Genomic DNA, 20,117 nt, shown 5'->3' with positions numbered 1-20,117 from the left:
CAAAAAAACTTTATTTTCTAAAATATATTCACAAAAATAAATCTGAAAAAAATGACCAAAGAGATTTTATTAATGGAAAAATAGTCATTTAAATTATGAATTTTAAAATTTAGTTGGAAAAAAGTATAAATTTTTTCTTGGACCATTTAAAGCACCAACTTAATTTGAATAGTCATTTAAAATCTTAATTTAGTTTAACTAAACTAAATTAAACACGACGTTAACTCGGATAATGGACTGACTAAACAGGGTTAATCACTGTCTTTAATCTTCGTTAAATTCAAACGACGTCTTTTTTTTTTAATTGTATCTGAAAGAAATTGAACTTGTGACCAAAAGCAGACTCATTGCAAACCAAGACCACTAGACCACTTACAATTTTTTTAACTTGAATGAATACTAATAGATAATATTATAAAACCTCCAAATCATCTTCTCACACCCTAAATTCTTAAAAGACTTAACGGAGACTAGAGACGGTAATTAATCCTGTCTAGTCAGTCCATTACCGAATTAACGTCATGTTTAATTTTGTTTAGTCAAATTGAGATAAGGCTTAAAGTAATTATTCAAACAAAGTTGGTGTTTTAAATGGTGTACGATAAAATTCATGTTTTTATCAACCAAATTTGTAAGCTCGTGATTTAAATGACAATTTTCTATTTTATTAAAAGGTAAAATATGTGTTTATACCTTTTGAGTTAACTAATTTAGACTTAGGATTTAGAGTTTAAAGATGGATTTTGGAGATATGATTTCAAATTTCAAAAAATAAATATTAAAAGTTTTAAAATAAAAATGGATTATTTTGATTATTTTATTTTTTTGAAAACCATTTTGTGACAAAACTTAAAAACGGCTATTTGAGAGAATTGTCCATATGTTTATGACCAAAAACACATAAGGAAAAAATTACTAAAATTGTGCCAAAAAGGAAAAAATATACTGAAATAAATTTTATTAAATAGGTAAATGATAGTTATACCCATATTCTATATAGATGTATAGAAATAAATAAATATTAAAATTTTGAAAAACTGATTCTTAATTATATATTAAAAATTGAAAAAAAAAATTCAAAGTTTCAATACTTTTTGGAAATTTTCAAAATTTTACTTTTCATAACAAAATTTCAATTCTTTTTAATTTCATAACAACATTTCAATTTTTTTTGTTTCATAAAATTTCAATTTTGATTTCATAACAAAATTTTAATTTTAATTTTCATAAAAAATTTCAGTTTTTAACAAGGTATTGTTTAAAATTTTATACTCCAAATTTTAAATTATAAACCTTAATCCAAAATCAACTCATCCTCCCTTTTTAAAAATCTGAATCTTAATTGTAGATTAGTTAACCCTAATCCCTAAACTATAAATATTTTTAATTTCTTGAATGATTTCTATTTTGATCATTTTAATTATTGATGACTGTTTTGTGATAAAAACTTTTTAGTACTATTCTAAAGAAAATATATATATTTATTTACAATACTCTTCATTTTGTTTGATGTCGGAGTTCATTGGATCAAAACAAATATGCATATTTGTGTTTCTTGATTTTGTTAGATTTCAAAATTTCTATTAATAACCAGAACCAAATTTCTAAAATTTGATTTTAGACCACAAATTGATCATAACCAAACTATTTTTTAAATCTAATTAAGTAGTTTAATTCGACTTAAATCAGTCTAAATTGGTTTAAACAACACTAAATGAATTATAACTAATTCAATTATATTATTTCCAATTTGTCACAATTGATGGTTTTTTCTCTAATTTTTGTGTGTTAGTATATCCAGTTTTAAATATTTTATCAAAATGTTTTTTTAACTGAACATAATGTCTATAAAATATATAATGTAAATATATATATATATATATATAAATAAAGAAGCAAATGATTCGCTTACTCCGCATAGGCTTTGAATAATTTGTATATATATATATATATATATATATATATATATATAAATAAAGAAGCAAATGATTCGCTTACTCCGCATAGGCTTTGAATAATTTGTATAAACGCTTTTTTTTTATCAACTAATTTGTATAAACGCTAGTTCTTTAGAAAACGTCGTAACCCAGCCTAGCAATTTCTTAACATTTTATATCCAATTTATCATTGCCAATATATATGGCCCATGACATGCATCATTTCATGTGGTGTATATTTGTATTACCTCCCCCGGTTTGGTTTAGGTAAACAAGTGTGGGCAAAAAGTCTGATTCGGCCATGTGCTTTGTACGATTCGCAGCTGACGAAAAAACATTTTAAGTTGTTGATCGCCCTCTAGGCCCAACTTAATACTCGACCACCAAACTTTCTTTCCAATTTCTGATTAGTGCATGTTGTCTAACTTTAAGAACTTGAATGTTTGAATGGTATTGGAGAAAAACCACATTGCATTAAGATATGTTTTAGATAGTTTGTTCATCCTCCGCAGTTTCTTTTGCTGGAAAAATAGTCTATTTCAACATAAATTTTACGCGTCGTGTCCATTCTTTAACGAACTTTGTAATAGTGCGTATTTCACATTGTACTAAACAATTTTTTAAAATACTATATGAACTTTACGCTTCGTGCCTTTTTATTCTCGAACTTTATAGTAGTACATATTTCATATTGAACTAAACAAAAACTCATAAAAACTACATAGACTCTCAAAATTGTATTTATGTATGTGTGTAAATATATATATTAACCGTTAAAAGTGTTAGTCATCCGGTAATTTATCAAAACAACGTCTTTTGAATAAATTTTATAAATAAAAATTTTAAAATACAACATATAATCTCAAAATCATGCTTACATATATTGACTGTTAAATGTGTTAGTCATCCTTTAATTTATCAAAAAGACTTTATTTTGATAAATTTTTTAAAATTATCCGTCATTTGGTAACTTTTTTAATTTTACAAAATCTATCCAAGGTGACGTTATTTTAATAAATTAACAGATGACTAACACGGAAAAATACCTATTTTAACATAAACTTTATGCGTCGTGCATATTTCTTAATGAACTTTGTAGTATTGCGTATTCCATATTAAACTATATAAAATTTTAAAAATACTATATGAATTTTATGCGTCTAGAATGAAAATGCACGACGGGTAAAGTTCATATAGTATTTTCAAATTTTTGTATAGTTCAATATGGAATATACACTACTACGAAATTCGTGATGAAATAGGCACGACAAGTAAAGTTCATGTTGAAATACACCATTTTCTTTTATTTGTTCATCAGTATTCAAACATGCACATATCAAAATGTTTCGAAACAATAGATAAATATCTGATGTTCACAAGGTAATGCAACTTGTTAAAATTATACACTCAGTGAAAACCATCCAGTTTAATTTAGTTAAGATTGAATTTTATGCCTTTCCATCTAGGCTATTCAAATTAGCCTTAAAGACACATGTTCAAACTTTTTTTTTTGTTAAAGGTATAACAACTTTTCTATGCTTACATTTTCATTTTTTTCAAACTTTTAGCTCAATTATTTCAATTCAAACTGTAACTTTCAAAACACAGTTTAACATTTTCCGGTGTAAACCCATTTTTATTTCTGAGGTTATCATAGAAACATTGATAATCGAAAAGTAATTCGTAAAAATTAAATAATACTTTTAGCAAAAAAAAAATTAAATAATATTTTAGTATAGAATATAGAAGCAATCGTCTACTCTTTTTTATCCAACTTCTGAAAAAATTGATATAAGGCCATACAATGAAAGTAGTGAAGACAACTAGAACCGCTAGGCAATCAAATAAAGATCAACTGCGTCTGAAGTTTTTTTTTAACGAGTTATTCAAATATGTTGCAAAATTCAAAGTCCGAAAAAGATCTAATAGGGTGTATCAATATAGAAACATGCAATCGTAGTTGGAGTGTGGTCGGGTAAGTCATAAGTGGAAGCACTTTAACCACGTATATGTTGGAAGAAAGTTAGGCACGCTTTGACATCATTCCAAAGTCAGCTTTCACGCAATCCTTCTTGGTCTTTTAACCTAGATGTATAATCACATCATCGGTAATTATATACTAGTATATGTTAATTTTGTTTAAAGTGAGCTATTAGTAACATAGTATTTATGATATAATATTAAGTGTGGAGGACAACCCGTCGGCAAGCTATTCATTGGGCAGCCCACTGACGAAGACACGAATAAAAGTGGCTGTCCTTTTTAGTGAACATAGTAGGCCTTTTCTACTGTCCCACCTTTTTTTTTTGCTTCTCCACCATGTGATATACAAAGGGTGTGTTGAGGAGAATAGGTTTCGTTTCAAGATCATATGTACACAAATACATAAGGATATCGTGTTAATGTAGTTAACATATCGATGATGATGGTTATGCATCATAACTTATGAAGTGATATTTTGTTTCAACTAAAGGAGTTAAACTCGACAAAGATTAAATGATAATTCTTTAGGGGCAAAAGAGAAGTAAACAAAAAAGGTTATAGTGTAAAGAGTGGAGTCTCCAACAAAGATATCATTCACTTTGAGTGGATTAGCTCCACGCTTAATCAAGAGTGCATATCCATGACCATGCCACATACGTGGGTCCCAATCTAATTCTTATGTTTCTACAAAAAAATTTACGATTCCGTGTAGTATACGTAATTAGGACCATTAGTCTTCTAATTCTTTATGTTTATCTGATAGGGACTATTGTTTTGCTTACGACTAGGATGGTATATATACAAACCCTTTTTTTCCTAAACAAACTTTAAATTTCATTGAAACGTCATCCAACTATACAGTCTACGCCCGCATGGCTATGAGCTTGGATATGTGTTAAACCACTCTCCCTAGGATTCAAATTTCTTTTGAAACAAAGTCACAAAGAGAAGGAGTTTAAGTTTTGGGTTTAGTCCAAAGTTACGTGGCAATCTGGTAATCTGTTAACAGATGATCTTGTTACTTTTAATATAAGTCAGAAGATATTCCAGATTCAAATCAAATAGTGTGACAATCAGTCCGTTCTTTAGAACTAAGTACATTTTTTTCTGAAACTGGCCACATTAGTCGATAGAGCATATAGACATATGAAAAACTATACAACTTGCCTCTAATTTTTCATTATAAAAACAAAGTATCAAATTATATGGGCTTCATGTGTTAGAAAACTTTTATAGTGTGTCGAACCATCGTCCAAAGCGTCCATGGGGGAACACACCAGTGTACATTTGTAGCGCGTGTATCTGGCTGTGGACCCAACGATAATGACAGTGTGGAAATATTGCGATGAAAGAGACTGCGCGTGTTGTTTCATGATGTGTCGCAGTGAGAGACTGATGTGTATTTCATTCATATTTACACAATCCACTTGGTAATGGTGCATCGTATTTTGTTGCACTCCCTCACTATCCTCTCCGTCCTATAATCATATAGTAATATACACCATGGTTTTTTTAAATAGTAGGTACCAAAAGATGAAGAGAGAGCTAGTTATATTGTTTTAATTTCTTCAACTGATTTTATCTTTCTTCTTTTTTTTTTGTTACATATAGATGATTGATTCTTCAATCGCATGTGTTGATAGTAGCGGTCCTAGCTGAGGACAGTAATATTTGGTTTGTAATGTAGCGTGTCCTACCTTTTTTGTTTAGTATGCCCAAACATACATACATCTTTTCTGTTGTAATGAGTTTTTGGACTACCATGCTCAAAATCTTTATAGGTGATAATTAATGCCACTTGTGTTCACTAATCTCCGGATACAATGTATGCCGGCTCAAATAATTTATGGACACTGGACAGTGTGCTGAGACAGTTGTTTTTCACAAATTGTAGTTATTACTATTGTAAATTTGAAAATTAGAACTATAAGCTATATATTTTTTAACAAATCAAAATCTTAATTTCTTTAAAAAAGTTACAAACTTTTTATTTATTGCAAACGCACTGTGAATACATGCTTTAACACGGCACTACCATATTAGTACTAATAAGTAATAATTAAGTAATAACACTAAAAAAACTCGATAACTGTAGAGGATTATATAATTGAAATGAAAAACGGAATATTGATCAGTAATATAAATTATACTTATGATGTCGCCATGAGGAGGTGTTGAAAACGTTAAAATGCAAAATTAAGCATGCCGCCGAATCATGGCAGCGGATATCTGTCGCAATCATTACTCATGCTAACGAGATGGATAATTTGTACAAAGAAATCTCATTATCCCATTCATAAAACGAGATGGTATATAGATATTTTCTTTTTTTTTTCTTTTTTTCTTATCGTAACTTGAACATTAGGAGGGACCTAACGAATCGTATAATTCATATAAAAAAGTACTTCCAGTTGCACCCTCTATAAAAGGGCAAAGTTTGGCTTCTCTATGATCATATCTCAACACGAAGCATTATATCACTCCTCTCTATTATCTATCTCCTCTATATTTCTCTCTCTGTTTTCTTGACTTGTTGGATATGGGAGAAGCCGTAGAGATCATGTTCGGAAATGGCTTCCCGGAGATTCACAAAGATACTTCACCCATTCAAACCCTCCTCTCCAACCAGCAGGACTGCCATTGGTATGAAGAAACCATTGATGATGATCTCAAATGGTCTTTTGCCCTCAACAGTGTGCTCCATACAGGAACTAGTGAGTACCAAGAAATTGCACTTCTGGACACCAAACATTTCGGCAAGGTACATTTTCGTCTATTAGTATTATATATACTGTATAGCTTTGATTAACTACAAATATCTTTGTTATATGTTACTGGAGACTAAATAGGACTATGAACTAATATGGTGCTTAACTAAAATAGGTACTTGTGATTGACGGGAAAATGCAAAGTGCAGAGAGAGATGAGTTTATCTACCATGAATGTTTGATCCACCCTGCCCTCCTTTTCCACCCCAAGTATGTTGAACTTCTATTTTTTTTTTTTAAATACTATCTGAACTTGATTAGTTAATATAGGAATAAATGTTCATTAATGTTGTACATAAGTGGGATTGGATTTGCTATTTACTTAACCATTGTTTGCTCACTTAATAGCCCAAAGACTGTGTTCATAATGGGAGGAGGTGAAGGCTCTGCTGCAAGAGAAATACTAAAACACAAGACAATCGAGAAAGTGGTCATGTGTGATATTGATCAGGTTAACTTCTTATATCTATATGTATATATTTTATAAGTTTTATTAACAGACATAAATTCATTGCTAACACAAATGTTTTTTCTCCAGGAAGTCGTTGATTTTTGCAAGAGATTTCTGACCGTTAACAGCGAGGCTTTTTGTAACAAGAAGCTTGAACTTGTGATCAAAGATGCAAAGTAAGGACACTGAAGCAAATAAAAACAAGATTTACGATGACTTTGTATTATCTTTTTTTTATAAATAAAGACAAGAAATTCTCTTAACTATAATAACTTATTAACTTGAATATGAAAAGGGCTGAACTGGAGAAAAGGGAAGAGAAGTTTGATATCATAGTGGGTGATTTAGCAGACCCAGTAGAAGGTGGACCATGTTATCAGCTCTACACCAAATCCTTCTACCAAAACATCCTCAAACCCAAGCTTACCCCTAATGGCATTTTTGTGACCCAGGTCTTCCATCCTTTTTTTTGTTATTGTTTTACTCAGAAGAAAGATAATCAAAACACTTTATTTCGATATGAATTTTGGTCAAATTCTTTCAAAAATAACAGGCTGGACCAGCAGGAATATTCACTCATAAAGAGGTCTTTACATCAATCTACAACACCATGAAACAAGTCTTCAAGCGTAAGCAAACCTTTTTTGTGTGTTGCTTTGTGTGTAGAAACATGGTAGGTTCATTTTGATGCTCACTTCTGTAATGAAAACAGACGTGAAGGCTTACACAGCACATGTGCCGTCGTTTGCTGACACGTGGGGATGGGTGATGGCATCGGACCAAGAGTTTGAAGTTGAAGTGAATGAAATAGATAAACGAATCGAAGAGAGAGTGAAAGGAGAGTTGATGTATCTGAATGCTCCTTCTTTCCTCTCAGCTGCTACTCTCAACAAGACCATCTCTCTCGCGTAATTTCCATTTTGTCCTTTGTTTATATATGTTTCTTAATCAATCCTTTTGCTTGCAAAACTGAAATATGAATTTGAGCAGGCTGGAGAAGGAGACGGAAGTTTATAGCGAAGAGAACGCGAGATTCATTCATGGACATGGTGTGGCGTACCGGCATACTTGAAGAAGAACCGATGTCAGCTTCAAGATTAATACCATACCCATGTCCACACTCAAGAACCAGTCTCTTTATTTTCTACATTGCTTGGGATTTCGTTTGCTTGTTCCTCAAGTTACTCCGGTTTTAATTTGGTTAAGAAAACTATGTTGTTTACTAAGAAATTAGACCCATCTTCATCATCAATATCTCCACTTTGTTATTAGTAAATTTTCCACACCAAATCTAGAAATCAAATTAGTTCACTTACTAGTGCTTAATGGTTTAAAACGTAAATCGAGTTTCATGAGTTCAGTTAAACCAAAGCAAATCATGCGGTAATAACAAGTACAAGTGGAATTAATACATGCAAAAGGAAACAAGGAAATGATCATTTGTGACCGATGAGATGAACATCTTGAGGAAGTAAGGTGTACTCGATCTCAAGCTCCTCGAGGATTCTCTTAACCGCGATGACCAGCTCCGTTCTCCTGAGCCTCTTCTCTACGAAGAGTTGGAAGTTGATGGTGTGTGTGACGATCAGATTCAAGTTCAGCTTGTTCACGTTCTCAATCGCATCCACCAGGAAAAGGAAATTTGGATACCAATTTTGTGGATTATGCACTAAATATCTGACCAAAACACACACACCAATGTTTTGTCAATACACAGTGAGTGAGTAGTTTAAGATGGATTTTGTTTGTATACTTACTCTGATATAGTTTCCTTGAGAGTGGCAATTTTAGCCGCCGGAGTTGAGAACGCGATGGAGAATAGTATTGAATCTCCCATATCTGGACTTCTGTAGAAATTGCTTATTGGTTTCGATATCAAAGTCGCATTTGGATAGAACACCTTCTCATTGTCAATCTTGAGGAACACGGTAGTTAAAAGATCTATCTCTTCGACCAACAACTTCAAAGTCAAGAGAAGGAAGGGTTAGAGGTTTAAAATGAGAAGTAGCATTGGCAAATATATGTACATGGGTTAGTTTTTAAAATGAGTTAGTAGATAATGTTCAGAGTTTTGCTTACTATAACACCGTCGATAATGCAACGGTCACCGACGTCATAAGGGTGCATCACGAAGACAAACACAAAGGATTCAAAGATGTTTTTGCAAGTGCTTCCAATCATGAAAGCAAGACCCACGAATTGTGAGGAGAAGACCACCAAAAACTTGGTTGTTGCTATATCCATAAGTATCAACCAAATGATGAAGGTGATAACGGACAAGACTCCAGTTAAAATCTTGTCCACCTGATTAACTGCTGTTTTTGTATCGTTCAGTGAGTGCCCTAGCGCTTTCCGACTTGTGTAAACTTTAATCTGTCAGTAAACAGCAACACAGGCTTACACACCAACCTACTAAAATTTTTATACAACATCTCTATATATGCATGGACACTAATAAACCAAGAAAGTGTTTGAAAGAATATTACCACCCATTCTGTAAACGCTTTACGTGTGATTTTTCCAGTCTCAGAACATTCTATTAATGGGAGTACAAGGTCTACCTCTTCCTTAATCATGAACCTCAACAAGTCATCTTCCTCTATGTAACTGAAAAGTTAAGAAACAGTTCAAGTTTGTATGATTAACAATGTATCAAAAGCGCATATGAATCTCTAGCACATAACTTAAATACGCAAACGTCTAAAAAGACTTAAAAAGATATATGTTTTTACATACAATAAAAATATAAAATTAATGTTTATATTATTTTAGAAAAATTAACATAAAATATACTCTACATGAGTACATATAATTTGTATAAAATTATAGTTTAATATATATATATGGTTTCAAATTATAAAAATTAAAATATGTTAAATATAAAGATGATAAATTTATAAACTTAAAATTATTTTACAAAACGTTAATCAAATAGCTAAAATCATATAAATACGTAAACTAAGTAATATCTAATATAAATAACAAAATTAAAACTATAATAATATTATTACTTTAGTTTTCTAAATATTACTGTTTGAAATCCACTTAGACATAGATCACATAATGTCTGTATAAACACTATTAAACGTCCTAACTACATAAATCTGCATTGTGTAACAAAAAGCGGTTGGTTACGGTAGTGTCTCAACTCCGACCACCGTATTTTAGAACACTGATGAATGATGATTAAGATGAAAAGTACTAGCCTAGCCACAAGAAAGCAGAGTTGAGTGTTATGTGTTGACTTACCTCGAGTTTGGCTGAGCAACATTGTTGAAAATATCATAAGCTACAGCCACAGCCTCCATCTCGTTGGTAATCTCTTTATCAGATCTCTTTTTCCTATTGCTAGATTCATCTAAAGTGTGAGATATGGTTGAGAGACGTGGAGCTCCCACAGCTTCAATCAGAACTCTCATCGTCCAAGCAGAGACCTTCTCTTGTTTCATCTTGTGAACCTTACCCATATCTAACACCTTCTTCTCTTCCACCGTTCCATCATTGCTCGTGAAGCTAAGGTGACCCGTGCTTGGCACACGTCCAACTCTCTCTGCCTCCTCTATAAGCGGAGGTCCGGAGAGAGTTTGGAGGACGTATTGGTGGAAGACAGACTCTTGAATTCTCTCAAAAAAGTTTCTGACGTTGAACTTTGAAGCAAGAACTTTCAAGGCATATCTCTTCACCAAGAAAATGGCTGACCCTACGAGAAGGGAGATGAGAGTCCAAGTTATAGAGTCGAGAAACTTCTTGGCCTTGCGAGAGTGTTGATCGTCATCTTCGAACAGAAACACCCAAGCAACAAGAATCAAACCGAACCAGATGAAGACTTGAACGTTCTTCTTCAAACTATGGACAAAGTACAACACCTTTTTACGTAGGAGATAGTTCCTTTCTATGATGAACACCGCGAAATGCATGAACCAGTTTGTCACGAACATGCCACTTATCGTCACCATCACAAGAACACACCATTTCCAAACTTCCAAACCCCAAATGCGATGCTTCTTCACCGAATCATTGGTTAAAAACACAACCAAAGTGCAAAGAATAGCCACAAAAACTAGCAACTCAATAAGAGCTAGAGGTCTTATTCCTTTACGCTTCACTTGGTGTAGTTTAACCTTTTTGTATATTTCTTCATTTTCGTCCGTCTCGTCCTCATCAACCCTACTCGGGGTCGCGGCTGCTGAGCCAGTGCTCTTATTCGATTTGTTACTAGGGGAAGCCTTGTTTAAAGAATGCTTTGAAAACAAAGCAGCATCAAACGGCTCCGTAGGGGTTGTTGCACAATTTTCCTCGACAATAGTCTTGTCGAAATGATAAGACTGACCAAACCTTGAGTTGGACTTGGAGTAAACTGACCTCGAAAGAGATCTCCTCCGAGTTAGACCTTCAGTGATTGGACTTGGAATCTTAGGCGGTTTATGGAGGTTACCAGAGAACGTTAACTTGTTGATTTCCGGAAGGGGAATGGTCAAGGGCTCTAGTTTCTCAGTACCCGTGTCTGAGTTTGGTGAAGCCGCTACATGAGAAGAAGGTGATAGTGCTGGACCTATAGACCCTTCTTTCTCTGGAACATTGATAACAACGTCTCCTCCGTTGCTGGTTCTCCTCTCTGCCATCATCTCTAAGTCACCTCCAGCCAAAAAAATTTGTAGAAACACGTACCAATGATTAGTTCAACCATAAAGTACCCTACAATATGCAAGAAAAGACCGTTTGTTCCAAGTAAATGTAACTAATATCAGCAAAAATAATCAGCATCTGGTACTAAACTCAGCTCTTGAGTCAGAATATCAAAAAATTATATATGCAGATGCTACAAGATATTTTAATTGATGGCTAGCAGAAAACACACAAGAACAGGTTAAAAGAAGATTACAGTGACATACATGCCTTGAAACAAGAAACTACGATGGCAAAACAGAGTAAGCAGAAGATCTTACAAAGGACACTAGCTGCTAGCTAGAGAGCTGAAGCAAGGAGTGATCTTGGAACTTTAGTCCCTGTCTTACAAAGTATGAATTATCCATGTTTACGTGCATTTTATAAACGAAACGAGTTCTAAACGGCTGCTGATCCAGAACAAAACAAATTGGCACTAACAAACGGAAAGAACCTCGTTGGTTTTCACGTTTCAGAGACGAGTCCCATAATTTGCTTCCGACCAGAAGCTAATAATTAGAACGTAACATCATTGAACTATTTTTGTCTTAATCTTAATATACTTACACATTTTTCTTATGTCCAGCGAATGGTCTTTATATATTTTGTCTATATGTAGTATTAAAATCATGATTTTCTAAAAATAGCGGTTGCCATGTCTCTATCGTACCAAATTTGCTTGATGTGATGAAACGAATATTACAGATCATTCTCATTTATTCAAATAATGCTTTCTAGCTACGTTACGTTTTAAAGAAGAAAAACATGGAACGACGAAAGCCAGTGTAACAACCCGTCCCGTGGGTCCCGACTGATCCTGTAGAGCATGATCCTAATCTTTTAGATGTGAGTCCCTTACGGCCATGTATGTAGATTATTGGTACGCTTGGCATCTTTCGAATCCAAGACTTCACATTTTAATAACTTTCCCACATGATAAGTTGTTATCACTTGTAACATCCTGACCGTCTACGGCTAATGGGTCACCTATGTCCGCTTTCTCAGCCCACGTGCTCCATCCCGTTTCCAACGATCGTCTGTTATCACTACCTGACATTTCTCTGTGTTTTGGCATCACTCGCACGGTATCGCAAATCATTTCCGATAGGCTATCCATCATTTTACTACTCCAGACCAAACACATTTAACTCTGGACTTCTAAATAGATGTGTGACGGAAAAGGTAAGTCAATTTTAATGACATAGATAGCCAAATCAATTCTTTTAAGTATTTCCATATATTATAATTCGTGATGTTACAATTCACCATTTCTCAAAGAACGCAATGTTCTCGTTGCGTTCCACGACAAGTCTCAAGACGTCTCTCAGACTAGAATCGAGATGGGTAACCAGTTCTAATACCACTTGTAACGTCCCGACCGCCCACGGCTAATGGGCCGTCCACGTCCGCTCTCTCGGCCCATTGGCCAATCCCGTTCCAATGATCGGTACGTTATTTTTTCTAAGGCTCCAAATCATTGTTTACTGACCTTCCAATCACCATTTGACCTTTCCCTGTGTTTTGGCCTGACTCGCATGGTATCACGAATCACTTTTCGATAGATAACTTATTCTTTCACTCTTCCACCCAAGCACGCTTAACTCTGGGAATCTAAAACGGATGTATGACGAAAAAATTAAGTCAACTTTGATAACATAGATAACCAAATCAATTCTTTTAATCTTTTCTATATATCACGACTCAGAATGTTATAACCACAAAACACCCAAAAAGCACCACTAGGTACTTTCTTTTTAGACTAGGCTACTCCAACATTACATTTAAGTTGGTTACATTTAAGTTGCGCCAGCCTCTTTCTAGGGTTCCATACTTTGAGACTTTATGTTCATAATGACATCATTCTTGCTTTTGCTTTTGATAGTTCCAAATTTTTTTTTTGATCGAACCCATATTTGTCCAATGGAAACAATCCGTTCATGAAAAAATTTCATATAGATTTGATGTATTTTTATCTTCGACAAATGACCTAGTATTTAATGCGGGTCGAATCATATGGTTGTCCGGCTGGTTAAACGCTATTAATGAATTCTTAACAATACGTCCAAGTTTGGTGAAGAATGAAAGAAGAAAAAGGTTGTGAATAGACAGACGCATACAAACATGAAAGCATTCAAACACTTTTAAAAGAGTTATTCTTGGGTTCACCCCCTAGGGTGAACCTTTAGGTTCATCAACCAATAGAAACTTGTTATCTTAGATTGAGTATCTTTTAAAAAAAGGAAACAAAATAATTATCAATTTGCATTATGTTTTTAAAATAAATGTAAAATAAATAAAAATAGTAATTAACAAAAAACGAATTTTTAAAAAATAATTTTAAATCCGCCAGCAAAAAATTATACCCTAAACCCTAATCCTAACCCCTAAACCCTTGGTGAACCCCTAAACCCTTGGATAAATCATAAATTCTAATTCATAAATATCAAACTCTAAATCATAAAAACACTGAATTTTTTAATTCTAAATCTTAAACCTTTAGATAAATTCTAAACCTTAAAATTTATATATAGTTTTTTTTTAAATACATTTATACAATTACTATTACTTTTATTTATTTTTACTTTTTTTATTTTAAAACATAATATAACTTGACAATTATTTTGTTTTCTTTTTCAAAAGATACTCAATTTAAAATAACTAATTCCTATTGGTTGGTGAATCTAAAGGTTCACCTAGGAGGTGAACGCAAGAAAAAGTCCTTTTAAAATAAAGAAGCATCCAATGCAAGACATTCTTTTGATCAGATATAATTTAACATTTATTAAAAAAAGATTGTTCGATCCGTAAATGTTTTAAGTTTCATAAATTCAGGGTAAAACCCTGGTTAACCACTAAGACCATCTCCAACCCACCTCTATTTTTATCTCTATATTTTCCTCCAAAATAGAGAATCTCTATTATAGAGGTGGATTTGCTCCAATGTATGCCTCTATAATAGAGTTCCTCTATTTATAGAGGAAAATATAGAGATTTGCTATTTTCACCTTTAAATATAGAGTCAAAAAGTAACATTTCTCTATATTTTCCTCTAAAATAGAGGAACTCTATTATAGAGGCATACATTGGAGCAAATCAACCTCTATAATAGAGATTCTCTATTTTAGAGGAAAATATAGAGACATACATTGGAGATGCTCTAAAACAACTTCACTATCTCAAACGCTCTATTCTCCAAAGAAATAAAGCAAAAAAAAAAGAAAAGTAAAAAACTAAACAATTCAAATGAGTGGGCTCTTCTTCCCGGAATATATTTCTCTCAGTTCAAACCGGAGAAATATAAAGGCCCACACGAGGCCCATCTTAGCCCGTACCAGTTTTATTTCCTAACCGGGTTTAGGGTTTTCTTCCAGTCTATAGGTTTTAAAGCAGCTCAGCTCCGTCAATCTCCTCCTCCCTCCTCCTAATCTCTTCCACTCCCTCCTCCTAAACCAGAGCATCAAATGGCGCTTACCTTCTCAGATCTACACACAGAGCAGGGTGTCAAATCCGTGGAGGAGCACCTCGCCGGAAAAACCTACATTTCCGGGTAAAGTTTCTCACTTTCCTTCTTTCCGTTTCCTTCGATCGAAGTCTAAAATCTAAAGAGATAGCTTTTTGATTAATCGCGCAGAGATCAGTTGTCTGTGGATGATGTGAAGGTATACGCTGCCGTTTCGGAGAAACCCAGCGATGCTTTCCCCAATGCTAGCAGGTGGTACGATTGCGTCGCTTCCCACCTTGCTAAAAGGTTCGTCCTTTTGGATCAGATTTATTAAGATTTCGATTTAAACATTTTATCTTCCAAAGAGCTTTACGAGTTTCGTATTGTTGCAGCTTCCCTGGAAAAGCCGTTGGAGTGAGTATCGGTGGCTCTGCTGCTGCTCCTCCTGCTCAAGCTGAGGTACCTGTACATGATCTATGTTTTTTTGATTGTTAATAGAAAGCATAGACCTTTAAAAGGGTAATTAATATAGAGTAATGAGGAACGCGTTAGATATGGTAGATGAAACGTATATATGACTACTAGATGTGTTTGGATGTGGAAACATATGTTGTGTGTTTAGCTGTTTTCATTAAATGGTGAACAGGCACCTGCATCAGCTGTAGCTGAGGATGATGATGATGACATGGATCTGTTCGGTGATGAGACCGAGGAGGAAAAGAAAGCTGCAGAGGAGAGGGAGGCTACTAAGAAGGACACCAAGAAGCCTAAAGAGAGTAAGACATTGTATTGAATGAAATCAATTTAGTATGCTAGCTTGTGTGTAGCTCATGTGATGAATAACAGAATGAGTTCTTACTTATTTTCTTTTGAATTTTGAACTTTTTTTTGTTAGGTGGAAAGTCCTCTGTGCTCATGGAAGTGAAGCCATGGGATGACGAGACAGATATGAAGAAACTTGAGGAGTGCGTTCGTGCTGTTGAGATGCCTGGTCTTCTATGGGGAGCTTGTAAGTTCCTAAACATTTTCCTTTTTCTCTTACTTGCAATGATTGTGTTGGTTAGTTTTCTAATCTGAGTGTTTTCTTCTGTGTTTAAATTGTTGCAGCAAAATTGGTTCCAGTTGGTTACGGTATCAAGAAGCTCACGATCATGCTCACAATTGTTGATGACCTCGTCTCCCCTGACAACCTCATTGAAGACTATCTCACCAGTGAACCTAACAACGAGTACATCCAGAGTGTTGACATCGTTGCATTCAACAAGATCTAAGAGACTTTAAAACCTCTCCCTACCCCCACAAACAATACATTTGATTTCTTTCCAAGTTTTTTTTATTTTTCTGCTGTTTGCTTGTTTTCTAGTTGCAAGGGCTCTTTCATGTTACTAGAAACATAAACTATCAATACTATTTTATTTCTTTACATTGTCTTAAGAGACACTCAAGTACCGTGAAAAGTTCTCTACAACTTCAGAAACAATCACGTATCCTGCAGCTCCCATCACAAGAGAAAGGGTGACTTTTCCTCCTGGAACAAGTTGTTGCGAACTTGTTGCTGTTGATGGTGAGACCACGTACCTATCTGACCAAGACATTGCAGCTGGTAGGATCCCGAACAATACCAGAACTACAAAAGGCAAAACAAAGTTGGTTTTGTTGTTGGTTTAAAGATAGTCTCAGGAAGAAACTTGTTGTACCTCCATATGTCCCAGCAAAATCTAAAGCTTTGAAGAAAATCTCTGGGTCCAGCAAGGAGAGGACAACCGGAGGAACCAGTGTAAGAAGGTAAATAAAAGGCTTGTTCTGTCTGGTCTGGAGCTTCAATACTTTAAAATTTCCCAAAAAAGGAAAAGGTTATAAAAGGTCAGGAGATTTATAAGGAAACATAATGTTTGGTTGTTTGTGATACTCACAATCAGAGAAGAAGTCAGTGAGGCCTAAGACAAATCCTATGTAAGATGTTGCGATTGCAATAAGAGAGAATGCTTCTACAAAAGGCTGTGTGTTCAAAAAAAAAGAGACAAGAGTTGAGTTGAGTTGATTGTTGAGAGTTTATTAGATAAGCAAAGAACAACTTTGACTTACACCAACGGTGACACTGGTTGATCTTAACTGTTGCAGAGGATCGATCATCTTCTCAGCTGCCACACCAGTATCTGGAAACGATCCAAGAATGACAGCATTCCAGACAAGAAACAGGCCAAGAGGTATGGCTGTGCCAAGAACAATCGCCGTTCTGAAACATTCAGAAACCGGAGTTAGTCCAGACAGATTCAGTGAGTTTCATTATCACTACTGCAGGGTATGATGTCACCTTACTTTCGGCAAGTCACCTTCAAGATCTGTGCAGAGAACCGGCACCACATTCTACAAGAACCAAACAAACAGTTAAAAAAAAGTTTCTTCATCTTGGAGTCAGGAGATTGAATGATTTACCTGGTAAACAAACGAGAGAGCAATAATGGGTATACTCATGGGAACGGCTTCAAAGTTGGCCTTGAGAAGTGCTTCCCAGTGCAAGTCTCCACTCGCTACTGCCTAACAAAAAGATCATCTATGGTTTGGTTTTCACTTTCATTAAACTTCTAGGAAAGCCGTTTAAGGAAATATTCTCACCACCAGTGCTGCAAACGATGCAACTAGTCCAAACACCAGAACTCCATTGGTTGCACCGATGAATCTCTGGCTACAACCACATGGAGAAAGCTCTGATTATCTACTCGAGTCTACCACTATTCTACTCTAAGTCTATTTGGGTTTAGACTGTTTCTGATGAAAAGCTAACCTTCCAAAGAAGCAAATGCCTCCAAGAACAAGTGAGAACAGAGTTGCGCTCTCCCATCTACAAGAAGACTCTCAGGGATATAAGTACAAAACTCAGAACTGTCAGTGCATATATATAAGGATGAATAGGGGATTAGTACATTGGAATGCCGAGGAAGTTTGTAAGGATGCCTGAAGACCGAGCAATGTAGGCCACGAGGAGAGTATAATGTATGAGAATGTAGGACCAGCTACACAACAGAAAGCCTTGTTTCAAACGTGAGGGTAAAAACTAAGGAAAGCAAGTTCTAAAATGAGAATGAGAGGATGATTACGATGCAACTTGAACTCCAAAAGATCCAAGAGTCCTCTTCGCCATCGAAACCTGCCAAAATATCAAGAAGTCAAAGCAGGACATCACTAAGAAGTGTTGGTTTTGAGAGATGGGGACATACGAGAGATACTCCTCCAGAGCCTAGCTCAGACATGGTGTTGACATTCACTTCAGCAACAAGCAAACCTGTGACAACCTGAAACCAAACATATGTTTCTAATGACCAACTTGCAAAAAAGGCATAAACAGAGAAACCAAGAAGCATGTGTGATCATCACCATGAAAGCCCAACAGAGAATGCAAGCGACTGCAGAGGCTAAAAAACCTGATTCTTGTGTCACTGCTGGAATTGCAAGTATCCCTGCACCTACCTAATCAAGAAAGAGATATAAAATTACAAGTTTGGTTCCTTTCCCAACGTTTCAAGTTATGAGAAAGAAAGAAGACTCACTGTAGTGCCAGCAACCAAGAAGATAGCACTAGACAAGCTTCCTGAAAAGTTCATTTACTCTTATACTTAGACCAAAACCCAATCCAAATTTGCTTCATTAAATGAAAAAGAACAGCATAGAACTTTGTACCGGACTCTCGCTTCAGTGTTGATTGGTTAAGGTTAGAGAACAGCCTCTGAAACTGGACATCCTCTTCTTCAGTAGTTACTTGTGTTTCTCTGCGTTCATCAGACAGTCTCGGAGGTAAATACTTGGAGAATCTTGTGGTCTGAGTTTTACAGAATGGGTTTGAGTTGAAACCAAAACGGTATAAAGAAACATGAGATGATCTTTGTAAATGGAAACGGACAACTCCATTGACAAGTGGAGGTTTTTGTTGAAGTCGAAGACAAGCGTTACTCATAGAGACAGACATATCTCTCTACGATCAGTTCTGGTTTTCTGATCAGTTCAAAAGGTTTTGTGGACTAGACTAGAGAGAGCTTAACTTAGCTTCCCAGATTAACATGTGTGGCTGTCTTATTTTTCGTTTTTATTTACCTATATTAGATTTGTAAACTTCTCTTAAATTTTTTCTTTAGATTTTAAAATTTATGCAAATCTCGTTTTCCTATTAACGATCTATCTTATTAAAACAGAAACATTCTCTTGGATCTAACATTTATTTTGTAAGTTTTTAAATTAAATACACATTTATACTTTATAGTTAAACCTACATTAAATCACTAATGTTCTTTTCTTTATACTACTATCCATGTTTCCAAACAATATACTTATTTCTTTATACTACTATCAATGTTTCCAAACAATATATTTTTATACTACTATCAATGTTTCCAAACAATACAATAATTAATCTTAGTTATGTTATATCTATCATTTTCTTTTTAAAATTTTGTAGAAACGTCATAATTTCATAAATTGTAAAATAATGAACTTTAAATTTTGGATTATAAGATTACAAATTATGAAACTATTACAATTTAAATCAAATTAGATTATATATCGGTCATCCAACAGTTCAATGGATTAGTCTCGGGTTTTAGTGATTTTTTTAATATGAATATTTTAAAAACCTAAATTGAATTGTCAGATCTCCGGATTAACCGGTATAATCAACATCGGGTTGAATTTAAAAACACTGATTTAAATGCAAAAATATTTTAAATACACACTATTAAAAATTACCAAAATATTTATTAAGTTATTAGTGAAATTTTTTTATCGTAAAATATTCCGCGCTTCCAAAGCGCGGATTAAGATCTAGTTTATTATTATACAAGAAAATTAATTATTTAAGTTTTACTTTTATACATATCAAC

The 20,117-nt window shown here is 34.3% G+C and overlaps 4 protein-coding genes across 5 annotated transcripts; 2 read left to right on the top strand and 2 right to left on the bottom strand.

Annotated features, from left to right (window-relative positions):
• Nucleotides 1-6,347: 6,347 nt before the first annotated feature.
• On the top strand, nt 6,348-8,391 carry LOC108842156 (thermospermine synthase ACAULIS5). The gene is made up of 8 exons (XM_018614986.2): nt 6,348-6,681; nt 6,804-6,898; nt 7,037-7,139; nt 7,227-7,315; nt 7,435-7,591; nt 7,693-7,768; nt 7,852-8,047; nt 8,130-8,391. Exons 1-8 carry the CDS (start codon nt 6,460-6,462, stop codon nt 8,209-8,211), a joined length of 1,020 nt encoding a protein of 339 aa, XP_018470488.2. The 5' UTR covers nt 6,348-6,459; the 3' UTR covers nt 8,212-8,391.
• Nucleotides 8,392-8,481: 90 nt separating this feature from the next.
• LOC108842153 (mechanosensitive ion channel protein 9) lies at nt 8,482-12,333 on the bottom strand. Of its 2 annotated transcripts, none has more exons than XM_018614979.2 (6): nt 12,086-12,333; nt 10,389-11,775; nt 9,626-9,746; nt 9,219-9,512; nt 8,897-9,099; nt 8,482-8,816 (listed from the first exon to the last, which is right to left on the bottom strand). In XM_018614979.2, the coding sequence occupies exons 2-6, from the start codon at nt 11,762-11,764 to the stop codon at nt 8,576-8,578; spliced, it is 2,235 nt and encodes a 744-aa protein (XP_018470481.2). In that variant the 5' UTR covers nt 11,765-11,775; nt 12,086-12,333; the 3' UTR covers nt 8,482-8,575. The 2 variants fall into 2 exon arrangements, with proteins under 2 accessions (XP_018470481.2, XP_018470482.2); XM_018614980.2 differs by having other exon boundaries at nt 10,389-11,766.
• Nucleotides 12,334-15,180: 2,847 nt separating this feature from the next.
• On the top strand, nt 15,181-16,669 carry LOC108842157 (elongation factor 1-beta 2). Its single transcript, XM_018614987.2, has 6 exons — nt 15,181-15,351; nt 15,436-15,552; nt 15,639-15,705; nt 15,893-16,022; nt 16,142-16,255; nt 16,354-16,669. Exons 1-6 carry the CDS (start codon nt 15,266-15,268, stop codon nt 16,515-16,517), a joined length of 678 nt encoding a protein of 225 aa, XP_018470489.2. The 5' UTR covers nt 15,181-15,265; the 3' UTR covers nt 16,518-16,669.
• LOC108842154 (uncharacterized) lies at nt 16,657-19,276 on the bottom strand. Its single transcript, XM_018614983.2, has 14 exons — nt 18,925-19,276; nt 18,795-18,835; nt 18,622-18,714; nt 18,465-18,539; nt 18,345-18,394; nt 18,171-18,260; nt 18,032-18,088; nt 17,863-17,932; nt 17,683-17,784; nt 17,561-17,613; nt 17,332-17,482; nt 17,160-17,244; nt 16,944-17,072; nt 16,657-16,873 (listed from the first exon to the last, which is right to left on the bottom strand). Exons 1-14 carry the CDS (start codon nt 19,208-19,210, stop codon nt 16,677-16,679), a joined length of 1,479 nt encoding a protein of 492 aa, XP_018470485.2. The 5' UTR covers nt 19,211-19,276; the 3' UTR covers nt 16,657-16,676.
• Nucleotides 19,277-20,117: the final 841 nt, after the last annotated feature.

This window comes from Raphanus sativus, chromosome 2, assembly GCF_000801105.2.
Source record: "Raphanus sativus cultivar WK10039 chromosome 2, ASM80110v3, whole genome shotgun sequence".
Lineage (NCBI taxonomy): Eukaryota > Viridiplantae > Streptophyta > Magnoliopsida > Brassicales > Brassicaceae > Raphanus > Raphanus sativus.
Note: the sequence above shows the minus strand (reverse complement) of the source record. Positions and strands in the feature narration are given on the sequence as shown.

Bases quoted from the DNA above. Each gene is read 5' to 3' on its own strand.
- LOC108842156 (XM_018614986.2), top strand. From the start codon at position 6,460: ATGGGAGAAGCCGTAGAGATCATGTTCGGAAATGGCTTCCCGGAGATT. The intron at 7,316-7,434 runs GTAAGGACACTG...GAATATGAAAAG, and splicing joins CTTGTGATCAAAGATGCAAA to GGCTGAACTGGAGAAAAGGG. The intron at 8,048-8,129 runs GTAATTTCCATT...GAATTTGAGCAG, and splicing joins AACAAGACCATCTCTCTCGC to GCTGGAGAAGGAGACGGAAG.
- LOC108842153 (XM_018614979.2), bottom strand. From the start codon at position 11,764: ATGATGGCAGAGAGGAGAACCAGCAACGGAGGAGACGTTGTTATCAAT. The intron at 9,747-10,388 runs GTAAGTCAACAC...TTAACTTTTCAG, and splicing joins GTTGCTCAGCCAAACTCGAG to TTACATAGAGGAAGATGACT. The intron at 8,817-8,896 runs GTAAGTATACAA...TGTTTTGGTCAG, and splicing joins CTCAAGGAAACTATATCAGA to ATATTTAGTGCATAATCCAC.
- LOC108842157 (XM_018614987.2), top strand. From the start codon at position 15,266: ATGGCGCTTACCTTCTCAGATCTACACACAGAGCAGGGTGTCAAATCC. The intron at 15,706-15,892 runs GTACCTGTACAT...AATGGTGAACAG, and splicing joins CTCCTCCTGCTCAAGCTGAG to GCACCTGCATCAGCTGTAGC. The intron at 16,256-16,353 runs GTAAGTTCCTAA...AAATTGTTGCAG, and splicing joins TGGTCTTCTATGGGGAGCTT to CAAAATTGGTTCCAGTTGGT.
- LOC108842154 (XM_018614983.2), bottom strand. From the start codon at position 19,210: ATGTCTGTCTCTATGAGTAACGCTTGTCTTCGACTTCAACAAAAACCT. The intron at 17,245-17,331 runs GTAAGTCAAAGT...TTGAACACACAG, and splicing joins CAACCAGTGTCACCGTTGGT to CCTTTTGTAGAAGCATTCTC. The intron at 17,073-17,159 runs GTGAGTATCACA...GAAATTTTAAAG, and splicing joins CACTGACTTCTTCTCTGATT to TATTGAAGCTCCAGACCAGA.